General features: G+C 37.2%; 1 protein-coding gene across 1 annotated transcript in view; it reads left to right on the top strand.

Annotated features, from left to right (window-relative positions):
- LOC107508847 (cytochrome P450 3A12-like) overlaps positions 1 to 5,778 on the top strand; it is a gene marked incomplete in the record, with an annotated part of 377,989 nt that extends 372,211 nt beyond the window's left edge. The window contains 2 exon segments of the mRNA XM_036226258.1: positions 2,869 to 3,031; positions 5,519 to 5,778. Of these exon segments, the coding sequence (XP_036082151.1) occupies positions 2,869 to 3,031; positions 5,519 to 5,614 (259 nt within the window).
- Positions 5,779 to 13,861: the final 8,083 nt, after the last annotated feature.

Below are 13,861 nucleotides of genomic sequence, written 5' to 3'. Positions count from 1 at the left end.
GCAAAACAGAACCTACACTGATCCAAGCTGGTTGGAGCATATTCTGACGTCTGTTAGTGTAGATGACAAACATGTGGTTGTATAATCATTTATTTGTACACATTTTTATTTTGAGAAGTTTGGTTTTTATTATAAGGGTGATTATTGTTTGTCGTCAAAATTGTATACTCTATGATAGAAGGAAATTGTATCAATCCACGGTCCTAATACCTTAGAAAGACCTTATTAATAATGTGTATGTCATTATTGACATTTTTCTATTCATATATATCTTTTTAAAAAATAAGAATGGTAATATACTTTATTTTGAACTACTTATTTATTAAATGGTAAAGTAGAAACAACATCATATTATGTTTAACAATTCTATATATAGATATAGATATATATTTATTCATGTGTACATATTGTATGCATATGCCATAATTTACTTAACCACTATCTGACTTTAGGAATATAGTCTTTTTTTTTCTTTAAGTCTTTCTGTGTTGTTCACTTTAGTTCTCTAAATTTACCACCAACATCGTTACATTCTATTTTGTTTTTATACATCAGCCACCGTTCCTCTAGCATTATTGTGAGAGTGCAGGCTGAGAACCTGAGAGGTCCTCACCTTGATGGTTTAAGCAGTACCACTGAGGACAAAGACAAACACAATTCCCCTTGTGGCTGCAGTCCCGATCCTGCTACCCTCAGTATTTAGTGACTCTTCCAAAGTGAAACCATTTGTTCTCTATAGGTCTGAGACATTCCGCCTTGAAGGGGATTTTTAGCATGCTCTTCTGGGAATTCAGAGACAAGGTCTGGCTTTGGGCACAACTTGAACTCTGGGAAAAGGGGATGTTTCCCACTTATTCTATTTTTGAGCAACTCGGAAAGAGCTTTTGAGGGCACTAGCTGGAATCAAGACTTTCATTATCCAAATAGTAAGATCCCTAATGGCAGGGACTGTGTCTCATTTGCCATAATGTCCTTAGTTCTAGCATAGTGTCTACATATAGTACTCGTTGAAAGTACAAGCTAGAGATGACCAAGGCTTCTGTTTTCTGGACCAGGGGACATCTGTGGTTCCCCGAAGCTCAGTAGTTTCCTCCACTGCAGCTTCCTGAACATTTTACCATACTTTCCTTTTTTAATCAAATTGACTATACTTCTCTTTTTAAGTTAAATTTAATGGGGTAACATTGGTTAATAATATAAGTTTCAGGTATACAACATTATAACATCTGCATGCTCTCTTAGGCTAGTCTCTTTCCATCACCTCATATTGGACTCCCTTTACCCTTTTTGTCCTCCCTACCCGAACCCTTCTTCTACCATTCTGTTGTCTGTATCTATGAGTTTGTCTTTTTGCTTATATTGTTTATTTTACTTTTTTGCTTTTTCTTTTATATCTAACATATGAATGAAAACATGGAGTTCTTGTTTTTTTCTATCTGTTTTATTTCACTTAGCATAATAAGCTCAAGATCCACATATATAGATACCAAAAACTGTTTTCAAACTTTTGGAGTGGATACCCGGAAGAGAGATTGCTGGGTCATATGGTAACTATGTATTAATTTCTGCAGGAACCCCTGTATTGTTTTCCATTGTGGCTACAGTAGTTTATATTCATACCAACAGTGTACGAGGGTACCCTTTTACCCACCTCCTCAACATTTGTTATTTTTTGTCTTATCAATGGTTGCCTTCTCATGGGAGCGAGGTGGTATACCATTGTAGCTTTGATTTGCATTTCCCTTAAAACTAGTGATGTTGAGGATTTCTTCATATATCTATTGGCAGTCTTCTCCTTCGGTTTGATTCATTCAGTCATTAAAGAGAGAGTAAGTGCTTACCATATAAGAGGATTTGGGTCAGATGGTGAGAAATCCAAATGATAAAATAATGTCTAAATAGAGAGGTTTTGACATATACACAAGCATTTTCTACACACACAGGGAATGTTTCTATAGAATACTATGGAATACTAGTAAGGCTAGTGTTCCATACTAGTAGGCATCATGTGCTTTACGGCCATCAACCCATGTTCACTACCCCATCCTCACACACCTGCCGCCATCCTTCCGATACTCATATTATTTTAAGGCACACCATCTGCATATATCCCCTAGTTCTGCAAAATATAAAGACTCTTAAAAATATATGACTACAATGCCATTAACACTTTCCTCAATTCCAGATGTTTTCCTTGATGTATTCGAACATCGAATGTATCAAATTTGAATACAACATATGTCTAAACCTTAAGGAATTTAGAGCCTAACGGAAGATTAGACAGGAACATCGGTGATTATACTAGAGTATATTGGCATCATCAGCCCATGAAAATCACCTGATTTATGTTATTCTATGGGAGAAAGAGGGACAGAAGCAGAGAGGTGAATAAAAGGGAGTTAAGTCAAGAAAAAGAAAGGAAAGAGAAGGAAAGGAATAGAAAAAATAATTTAACTAATGGGAGGTATTATTCCTGCTTCCTTCCTCCATGAGCATGTGACCATCATTGTTTGAGTAGAGGCGGAACTTACTTTTCCTTCAATCAGTCTCATTTCCTCCTTGTCTTTCAGAGTGTGAGCCTTTCAGCACTCTGAATGTAATTTTAGTGTTTAAAGATACGTTTTCCTCTAAACAGCATTCATCCCATCTCTTCAATGAGACTAGATGCTCCTTCAGGGAAAGGGGAATGGAATGGATCTGCGGCTTAGAATTCTCGCAGAAAAATAACCACAGCAGCATCTCAGTGACTATCCTGTGGAAGCATCCGGTATACCACTGATCGAGGATTCTAAATAAGAAGACAAAACACATAGATCTTGTGGTGTTTATGTTTCATTAACTGGCTTTCATCTACTGTTGTGGCACCAGGTTCAGTAAGAAGAACAAGGACAGCATAAATCCTTACATATACCTGCCGTTTGGAAATGGACCCCGAAACTGCATCGGTATGAGGTTCGCTACTATGAACATAAAACTTGCTGCCATCAGGGTCCTGCAGAACTTCTCTTTCAAACCTTGTAAAGAAACACAGGTCAGACCCTTGACATACTGCATAAATAATGCTTTATTGGGATATATATGTGTATCAATATATATGTGTATAAACATCCTCATTCATTGTTCAGTACTTTATACTATAGACCAGAGAATCTATTTGGAGTCATCTGCAACCATTGGTTAGACATTTAAATAGTTTATGAAATGATCCTCCCGATTACTCTACCAACCATCTGGCTCTACACATAGCCATTACATTATTGACCATATATTACATTATTGACTATACATTCCATTATTGACTATAGTCAATACTACTAGTGACTATATTCCCTATGCTGTCCTCTACATCCCTGTCGCTATTTTTAACTACTAATTTGTACTTCTTCAACCCTTCACCTCTTTTTTCCAGTACCACAACCCTCCTCCCCTCCGACAGTCACCAAATTGTCCTTCGCATCTGTGAGTCTTTTTTTGTTCAGTTTGTCCCTTTTGATCATCTGTGACCTTTAAGATCCAATTAGTTTAGAGTGCTAAGTCTTTGGCTTTATAAAGACCCACTGTAAACATCATGCAGGTTGAGTGCAGTGAGCGTGACATGAAAATGCATAGTCCTTTGAGAAAAGCTTTAAATTTGGTTTCCAATCCAGTGGAAGGCAGGGGAAGCATACGCAGTCATGAAGTGCAATGATAATATCCACATAGTGACTTTTGAATGATGCTTTTCTCCACCAGAACTTATAGAAGTTCTTCTGACAGTGGTTCTCATCCACCGGCTGTACAATGAAATCAGTGGGAAGCTTTTAAAAAAAAATCCTGATGCCTAGGTCATCTCAGACTCTAAAATCATTCATCCTGCGTGACTTTCAATGTGCCCCCGTTGGTTCTCATGTGCAGCCAAGGCTGAGTATCTCTGATTAAAGCATTTCTGCCAGACGTGAGGGGCTCCCACAGTCCAGGGCCACCCTGGCTACTTGACCTCGCCTCTGGGATCCCTGCTGCACCCAAGCTGGGCTCCTTGTGCATCCGAGTAAGAACTCTATGCTGTTCTTTTTGCTCTCCTCCCCATTCTGTTCTCATCCTTCGAATGCTAGTTAAATCCCAAGTCCCTCCAGGCACTTTCCTCATCTAGTCCAAAGCCCATTTTCTCCTCAGCTCTGTTTTCACTTATTGCAGGCCGGCATCATCAGTTATAACCCCTAAACTAATACTTTGCCATTAAAACATCCAGTCTGATTCTCTGTGTTTTCTTTTTACCCGCGAATGTCTTTAACTCATTTTGCACCTCATTTTTCCCCATAAATTCCTAATGGTACATTACAGTCATGGAGGAAATTCTCAAAGTTATTTTCAGTTGGTTTAGAACCCATGGATATAAATTTTAAACAACTTAATTTGAAAAAGTTAACAAATAACATTTGTGATATGCATTTTGTATGTGTGTCAGCCTGTGTACAGGGGAAATATATACTTGCCATTTGAAATAATAAAATAGGAAGGTTTTACATTAACAGAAAGATCACTCCTCTGAAGAGGAGACAGAATCGTTGACGTTAATTCATGTCTATCAAGGCCCTATGATAACGCTTCTCTCTAGGATCCATGCACTTAATACGTGACTCTTCTCAAGGAAGTGGAGGGTGCTAGAAATAGTTTCCATCTTATTTGTGGCTTTGGGCAGCTGTGTAGCTGTCCTGTAAATGTGTACAAACAGGGTATTCAGCTCTGAGAGACAGGGCCTCTGGCACACCTGGAGTCGGGCAGATATTTCCTGCAAGTTCCTCGTCATTCATGGATGGCGCTTCTCACTCTCCTAGACAATTAGTTTGCCCTTCTCTCAAATGAGATCTGTTGGTTACTGTGCTGATGGCTTTCCCAGCAATAAAGGAGTGACTGAGTGAGACTGGAGCTAAAATATTAGTTAAAATGCTATATGGGCCTTCAGAAGTCTACCATGTGCACTGCACATGAGAGCCAGGAGATGTTATAAAACAGGCACAAACCTTCACAAAGACCTTTTCCCATCATAAAACTGGGAGGGTTTCACTGGGAGCGGTGACCGGACGCTAAAAGTCGAGATGGTCTACACATTAAAATGTAGAATACGTGCTCAGGATTACCTTGCAAGTTTTACCATGGACAAAATTAACTCGATGAGGCTTTTAAAAAGAGTTCGCCATAATGCCTAAGAATATGGTTTACATTTTTAAAATTCATTTTTTTTTTACTTAAAATTTAAACAAAAAACAATCACAAACAACATGATTTGTCTGTGGCCTGGTATAGAATTGGTGCTGTGTAAATATTCTGTTGAATGGATGGATGGTTGGATAAATGCTTTCACTATTCAGTCTCAACAAAGCTCATAGAATAAGTATAAGGAATTAAAGAGACATGATGCTAAAAGTAGTTTTTATATGTTTGTAAGGCATTATGGTTTTTAATGTATCTTGTCTACTTTGCTCCTGTTGTTGACAATGCTTCATTAATTGGTTCTCATACGTTTGTTTAACCTTCACAGATCCCTCTGGAAATTGCACTTCAAGGAATTATTCAACCACGAAAACCCATTGTTCTAAAGGCTGAGTTGAGAGATGGGACTGTAAGTGGAGCCTGACTTTCCCTAAGGATTTATGCTTTGTTCTTCAAGGGAGCTATATCACACAACACCATTCACCTCCACTTAGCACCATATTCTTTTTCTGAGCGCTGATCGAGCATACAAATTCTTCAACAATTTTATCAATAAACTTTAATGACAACAAATGTTATTGTGGTAACTGCAATAGTGACATTGATATCGTGTTTTATTGTGAATATAATGTGTCTTTTATTGAGCAAGTCACAATAATAATGTATGATGCCCTCTTGCATAGCATGGGGAAATCTATAAAACCGAAGCACTGAGAGGCAGCGACTAAAAGTTTGTGACCTTCACAATTGCTGCTTGGGTGAAGCCTTTTTTCAGAACTCCAGTTTCATATATTAAGATAGATGAGAATTAATCCACTGTGATTGCCTGTTTCTTAGAAAGTATATTCATAGTTTAATTCTACCTATTTTGGAACACATTTTTTGTGACACTCAGCTGAGGCACTTTATTATTAAGTTTGATTTAATGTTTCATGTTATCTCCACTGATGTTTCTGGAAGGCAGCAATTTTTCTTATACCTCTGTGTTTTTTCTTCAACTCCCAACTGTCCTAGCACCATCAACATGAGATAAAAAATGTCTACGTGGTCAACTGATTGAGCAGAAAGGCTATCTATAAGCATTCATCAGTTTCAGTTAGTATCAGAAGCTGCGCGAGGTTCTTCATTTTCTTTTTGTGGCCCTCCCCTCCCCTTTATTTCCCTTCTCTTCCTTTCCCTTATCTTTCCTTTCTGGATAATTCAGTCCTAAAGCCAATAGGTGGAGCACAACATTGTGGGTAGACACACATTGGAAGGTGGAGGCAGAGAAGGGAGTCACAGTGACTCCAAGTCAGAGACTGAGTAGGGTGGGAGCGCAGCCTGGTATGGGTGTGGGAACCCAAACAAGGTGAGAAGGGTGTCCAGACAGAGAGTGGCCTAGCAAGAGCAGCCGGAGCCCAAACAGGGTATGGAGAATCTAAGTAGATTGAGGAGGGTATCTGTGAATGGAAAGGGATGGAGCAGGAGTTGGCTATGTAAAGGGGGATTGATCAAAGTCCTTCCTCCTTTCTTTCTTTCTTTCTTTCTTTCTTTCTTTCTTTCTTTCTTTCTTTCTTTCTTTCTTTCTTTCTTTCTTTCTTTCTTCTTTTATGGTGACATTGGTTAACAAAATCTAGTAAGTTTCAAGTGCACAGTTCAACAGTAAGGCACATATATATTGCGTTGTTTGTTCACTGCCCACAGATTTCTTTCTGTCACCACATGTTTGACCCCTTTTACCCCGTCTACCTTCCCCTCCCCCACTACACACTGATAACCACTAGTCTATTGTTTATGTTCATGAGTTTTTGTTTGTTTGTTTGTCCTACTTGTTTATTGCTTTTAGGTTTATATCCCACATATAAGTTATATCATGTGGTTTTCAACTTTTTCTGTCTGGCTTACTTCACTCAGCATGATCATCTCGAGCTCCGTCCACATTGTCACAAGTGGCAGTGTTTTGTCTTTGCTTATGGCTGAGTAATATTCCCTTTTATATATGTATCACAGTTTCTTTAGCCAATCATCTATCATAGGACACTTTGGTTGCTTCCATGGCCTTGCCACTGTGAATAATGCTGCTATGAACATCACAATGCAAATATCTTTTTGGATATGGGTTTTCAAGTCTTTGGGGTAAATACTCAGTAGATGGATTGCTGGATCATATGGTAGATCAATTCTTAGTTTTTTTGAGTAACCTCCATTGTGTGTTCCATAGTGGCTGTATCAGCTTGCAGTCCCACCAGCAATGTATGAGGGTTCCTTTTTCTCCATATCCTCTTCAACATTTGTTATTACTTGTCCTGTTGATTATAGCCATTCTAACAGCTGTGAGATGGTATCTTATTGTAGTTTTGATTTTCATATCCATAATAGCTAGTGATGTTGAACGTCCTTTCAAATATTTGTTTGATAGTTCTCCTCTAGGGAGAAATTTCCGTTCAGGTCCTCTGCCTATTTTTTGATTTGATCATTTGCTCTTTTGTTGTTATTGAGTTGTATGGGTTGTTTGTGTATTTTGGATATTAGGCCCTTATCAGAGGTGTTGCTTGCAAATATGTTTTCCCATTCGGACGGTTGTCTCCTTGCCTTGTTGATGATTTCTGTTGCTGAGCAGAAGCTTTTTAGTTGGATGTAATCCTATTCATATATTTTTGCTTTTACTTCCCTTGCTTTTAAGGTCAAATTCATAAATACTCTTTAAGTCCAAAGTCCTTGAGTTTAGTTTCAATGTTTTCTTCTATGCATTTTGTTTCAGGTCTTATATTCAGGTCCTTAATCCATTTTGAGTTAATTTTGGTGTGTGATGATAGACAATAGTCTAGTTTTATTCTTTTGCAGGTGGCCTTCCAATTTTTCCAGCACCATTTATTGAAGAGGCTTTCCTTTCTCCACTGTATGTTTTTGGCTCATTTTGTCGAAAATTATTTGCCCACATAAATACAGGTTTACTTCTAGACTCTCGATTCTGTTCCACTGTTTTGTGTGTCTGTTTTGCTGCTAATACCATGCCATTTTGATTACTTTTGCTTTGTAGTATAAATTGAAGTTGAGCAGAGTGATGCCTCCAGCCTCATTCTTTTTTCTCAGGATGGCTTTGGCAATCTGGGGTCTTTCGTATTTCCATGCAGATCTGATGAATTTTTTGTTCTGTTTCTTTAAAAAATGCTGACGGGATTTGGATGGGGATTGCATTAAATCTGTATAATGCTTTAGGTAATATGGTCATTTTAATTATGTTGATTCTTCTAATACAAGAACACAGAATATCTTTCCATTTCTTTGTATCTTCTTCGATTTCTTTTAAAAGGGTCTTATAGTTTTCATTATATAGGTCCTTCACATGTTTCGTTAAATTTATCCCTATTTATTTTATTCTTTTTGTTGCAGTTGCAAAAGGAATTATTTTTTCTACTTCTTTTTCTGACACTTCATTATTATAGAAATGCCATGGATTTTTGTATGGTGACTTTGTATCCAGAGACTTTACTGTATTTGCTTATTGTTTCCAGTAGTGTTCTTGTGGAATCTAGGGTTTTCTATATAGAGAATCATGTCATCCATAAATAATAACAGTTTGACTTCTTTGTCTCCTATTTGGATTCCTTTTATATCTTTCTCTTGCTTCATTGTACTTGCTAGAACCTCCAATGTTATATTGAATAACAGTGGCAATAGTGGATAGCCTTGCCTTGTTCCTGATCTTAGAGGGAAGGTTTTTAGTTTTTCACCATTAAGTATAATGTTGACTGAGGGTTTGTCATATAAGGTCTTTATTATGTTAAGGTACTTTCCTTCTATACCAATTTTGTGAAGTGTTTTGATCATAAACGGATGCTGATTCTTGTCAAAGGCTTTTTTTGCATCTATTGATATGATCATATGATTCTTATTTTTTAATTTGTTTATGTGGTGTATCACATTAATCGATTTGCATATGTTGAACCATCCCCGTGCCTCTGGTATTAAACCCACTTGATCATGGTGTATAATATTTTTAATATGTTGCTGTAGTCAGTTCACTAGTATCTTATTTAGGATTTTTGGGTCTGTGTTCATGAGAGATATTGGTCTGTAGTTTTCTTTTTTTGTGTTATCATTATCAGGTTTTGGTATCAGGGTGATATTGGCCTCATAAAATGCGTTGCGAAGTATTGCCTCCCCTTCAATTTTTGGAAGAGTTTGAGTAGAACAGATATTAAATCTCCTTTGGATGTTTGGTAGAATTCACTGATGAAGACATCTGGTTTTGGACTTTTACCTTTTGGTAGGTTTTTGATAATTGTTTTAATTTCTCTACTGCTGATAGGTCTACTTAAATTTTTCAGTTCTTCTTGATTCAGTCTAGGAAGGTTCTATTTTTCTAAGTACTGGTCCACTTCTTCTATGTTATTAAATTTGCTGTTATATACTTTTTTCATAGTATTCTTGTATGATCCTTTGTATTTCTGTGATGTCAGTTGTAATTTCCTCTTTCATTTCTGATTTCATTTGTGTCCTTTCTCTTTTTTCTTTAGTGAGTCTAGCCATAGGTTTGTCGATTTTATTCACCTTTTCACGAACAAGCTCTTTGTTGCATTTAATTATTTATATATTGTTTTCAATTTCATTTATTTTTCCTCTAATTGTGATTATTTCTCTCCTTCTGCTGACTTTAGGCTTCATTTGTTCTTCATTTTCTAGTTTTTTTAAGATGAGGTGTTAGGTTATTTATTTGGGCTCTTTCTTGTTTTTGGAGATAGGCCTGTAATGATATGAGCTTTCCTCTTATGACCGATTTTGCTGTGTCCCAAAAGTTTTGATATGTTGTACTATCATTATCATTTGTTTCTATGTATCTCTTGATCTCTCTTTTTATTTCTTCCCTGACCAAGTTGTTCTTTAGTAGCATGTTGTTTAATCTCCACGTATTTGTGGTTCTTCCTGCATTCTTTTTGCAGCTGATCTCTAGTTTCGAAGATTTATGATCAGAGAATATGGTTGGTATGCTTTAAACCCTCTTATATTTGTTGAGGCTATCTCTGTGTTCAAATATGTGGTCAATTCTTGAGAATGTTCCGTGTGCACTAAAGAATGTATAAGCAGCTGTTTTGAAATCAAAGACTCTGTATATGTCAATTATGTTCAGTTGGTCTAATGTCTCATTTTAGGATGTTATTTCCTTTTTGATTTTCTGTTTGGATGACCTGTCCATATCCAACAGAAGGGTATTTAGGTTTCCTACTTCGATAGTGTTTTGGTCTATCTCTCCCTTTAGTTCTCTTAGTAATTGCTTTACATATTTTGGGTCTCCTTGATTTGGAGCATGGGTATTAATAAGTGTTATGTCTTCTTGGTGCATGATTCCCTTTATCATTATGAAGTGTCCCTTGATGTCTTTCTTTACTTTTTTTATTTTGAATTTATTTCACCTGATATTAGTACCACTACTCTCACTTTTCTACTTTCACTTTGAGTCTATATTTGTCTTTGGAGCTGCGATGTGTCTCCTAGAGACTACATATGTGGGTTTTGTTTTTTGATCCATTCTGCAACTCTGTGTCTTTTTATTGGTGAGTTCAGTCCATTTACATTTAAGGTGATTATTGAAATATGAGGTCTTCTTATAGCCATTTTATCTTTTGCTTTCTTGTACCTCAGTGTTTCCATTGCTTCCTTGTCCTTGTGTTTCTGTTTTCTTTATTTTGGTTGGCTTTTTTGAGTTTTGCCTATGGTCCTTCTTGTTTTATGTTATACACTTCAGTTCTGAGTCTTCTGTGTGTGGTTACCATTACGAATATGTAAAGGATAGTTATATATTATATATACACACACACACACACACACACACACATATATATATACACACACACACATATATGTGTATATATATACATATATATTCATTTATTTTCTTCTGCATGTGCCTTATATCCATTCCCCTTTGCAAATTTGAGTCTTTGAATCTCTTCTTTTCCGTCATTGTTACCTCAGTTTGTCCCTATGTATGCTGAACTTTCATTACTATCTTGCTATAGCAATTCTCTTTTTATTCAAGCTTATGATGCCTTGTTCTTAGTAAGGGTTGCACTCTTCTGCTTCTATTTGCCTGATAGTCACTTTACTCCTAATTATTATTGTTTTTTTTGTCATTTTGTTTTAGGTGAGCTGACCCCTTTCATTATTTCCTGTAGTGCAGGCCTCGTAGTGGAGAATTCCCTCAATTTTTGTATGTCTAGAAAGGCTTAATTTCTTCTTCACATCTAAAGGAGAGCTTGGCTGGATACATTAGACTGGTAACTACTTTCACTTAATAGTTTAAATATTTGATTCCATTCCTTTCTGGCTTGTAAGGTTTGTGTAATGTGTTTCCCTTTATAAGTTACCATTTTCTTCTCCCTGGCTGCCCTGAGGTTTCTGTCTTCGTTGTTGATTTTTGATAATGTTAATACAATGTGTCTTGGCAAAGGCCTTTTTGGGTCGAGGTAATTGGATGTCCTGCTGACTTCTTGAATCCCAGTCTCTAGCTCATTCCTTGGATTTGGGATATTCTCATAAACTATTTGTCTGAAAATGCTTTCTAGTCCCTGCTCCTTTTCCTCGCCTTCAAGAATGCCCATTATTCTCGTTTCCTCTCCTGATGGTGTCAGATAGTTCTTGTATTTCTCTTTCATTATTTTTCATTCTTTGGTTTTTCCTTCCTTCTGATTTATTTTTAGATTTCTGTCTTCGATATCGATGATCCTTTCCTCCATTCTGTCAACTCTATTTCCCAAGCTTGCCATTTAATTTTCAAATCTTGCAGCATGCTTTTTATTTCCAGAAGAACTATTCTGTCCTTTTTGAGGATTTTGATCTCTTTGCTAAAGAACTCATCCTGTTCACCTAGTTGTTTTTTCAATTCCTAAAATTGTTGATATGATTTGTATTGGAACTCACTGAGTTTTTTCAGAAGTACCATCCTGCATTCTGTGTCATTTAAGTCGCATATTTTCTGGAGATTTTTCTCTTCTTTTCTGAGATGCCTTGTCACCTTGGTTGTTCATGGTGTTTAATGGACTATTTTTCCACCTGGGCATTAGTGGAAGTGTATTCTGCTGTTTTTCGAGAAAGAAGATTTATTATATAAAGGTCTCTCTTCAGCCTACTACAAAGAAGGTGCTTTTCCTTTGGTTTCCAGTAGGTAGCATCTAAGCCTCTTGGATCCCTGCTTTATATAAAGCCTTTATAATACCTTTTTTTTTTTTTTTGCCCTTGGAGATATTTAATCATGCTCACTACTCTCAGTCTCAGTCTTTGTCAGTGTTGGTGACAGTTTTGTTAACGTTAGCTCAGATTTCCCTTGAGCTCCACGGTGTTCAGTTTTGGAGATTACGTGGGGCGGGGCCCTCTGGGCTGGGTGTTGGGGGCTGCAGCTCAACCTTAGTTTTGCAACCGCAGCCAGGATAAATCAATTGTTGTTTTTCTGCAGTCCACTTATCTGCTCTCTGCCCTGATGACTGGATTCTGATGATGGCCACCGGGAGTTCACAACTCTCCCAGGCAGGGGTGTCCAAGCAACTCACCGCACAAATTCACCATGCCTTCTCCTCTCCCCCTCCTCCTACAGGGAGCTCCAGAGGTTGCGAGAGGCAGCTTCTTTATTTCTCCCAGTCCTCCGCCCGACACCCAGGGTTTGACCTGTGGTAGCTCTTATGCACAGAGTCCACGCTCAGACATGCTGGTGTGCAGTTTGGGTGTTTTCTGTTGAGTTTCAGATTTAAGCTTATTGGTGTTTCAAGGAGAGAGATCTGGGGACGTCTCTCACGCTGCCATGTTTCCAAAGATCAATATTTTAATTTTTGATGCAATTATAAATGGAGTTTTCTCCATTACTCTTTCAGACAGTTCATTATTGGTGTACAAAAATGCAGCCAATTTCTGGATATTAATTATGTATCCTGCTACTTTACTGAATTTTTCAGTTCTAATCATTTTTTGGTGGAATCTTTAGGATTCTCTATATAGTATCATGTCATCAGCAAATAATGAGTTTTATTTCTCTCTTTCCAATTTGAATGATTTATTTCTTTTTCTTGTCTAACTACTGTAGCTAGGACTTTGAATACTATGTTGAATAGAAGTGGTGAAAGTGGACATCTTTGTTTTGTTCCTGATCTTAAAGAAAATTCTTCTAGCTTTTCCCCACTGAGTATGATGTTAGCTGTGTGTTTGTCATTTTGGCCTTTATTATGTTGAGGTATGTTCCTTCTATTCCAACTTTGCTGAGTTTTTCTCATAAATGGATGGATTTTGCTAAATGCTTTTTCTGCACCTATTGATATAATCATGATTTTTACCCTTCATGATATATGCTGCACATGTTAATAACCTGTTTTTCTCTTGTTAATCTTTTCATTGAGTCCCTGATGAAAACCTAAGATGGGTAAGGTTTTAGCTCCCCTACAGTACTATAAAGGTCGGGATGGGGTGCTCATGAAAGCATGAGAGAAAAAGGAAAAGGTTTAGAATCACTGCCAACAGAAAAACAAAATGAAGGCAAGGGATGAAAAATATAAAGTTTGTTTAGTAAGAGCTCGAAGAGCTCTCTTGAAGTCAGAGAAGATTCTGTAGCAGAACCAATCAACCTGGTTCCATGACCCAGAAAGAAGAGTTGGAAGGTACTGATAAGTTTCCCAAGGATAAGATATAAATAAGGCAGATACTAGAG

The sequence above is a fragment of the Rousettus aegyptiacus genome, unplaced genomic scaffold (genome assembly GCF_014176215.1).
Source record: "Rousettus aegyptiacus isolate mRouAeg1 unplaced genomic scaffold, mRouAeg1.p scaffold_m13_p_8, whole genome shotgun sequence".
Lineage (NCBI taxonomy): Eukaryota > Metazoa > Chordata > Mammalia > Chiroptera > Pteropodidae > Rousettus > Rousettus aegyptiacus.
The sequence above is the reverse complement of the archived record's forward strand: the minus strand, read 5'-3'. Positions and strand labels throughout refer to the sequence as shown.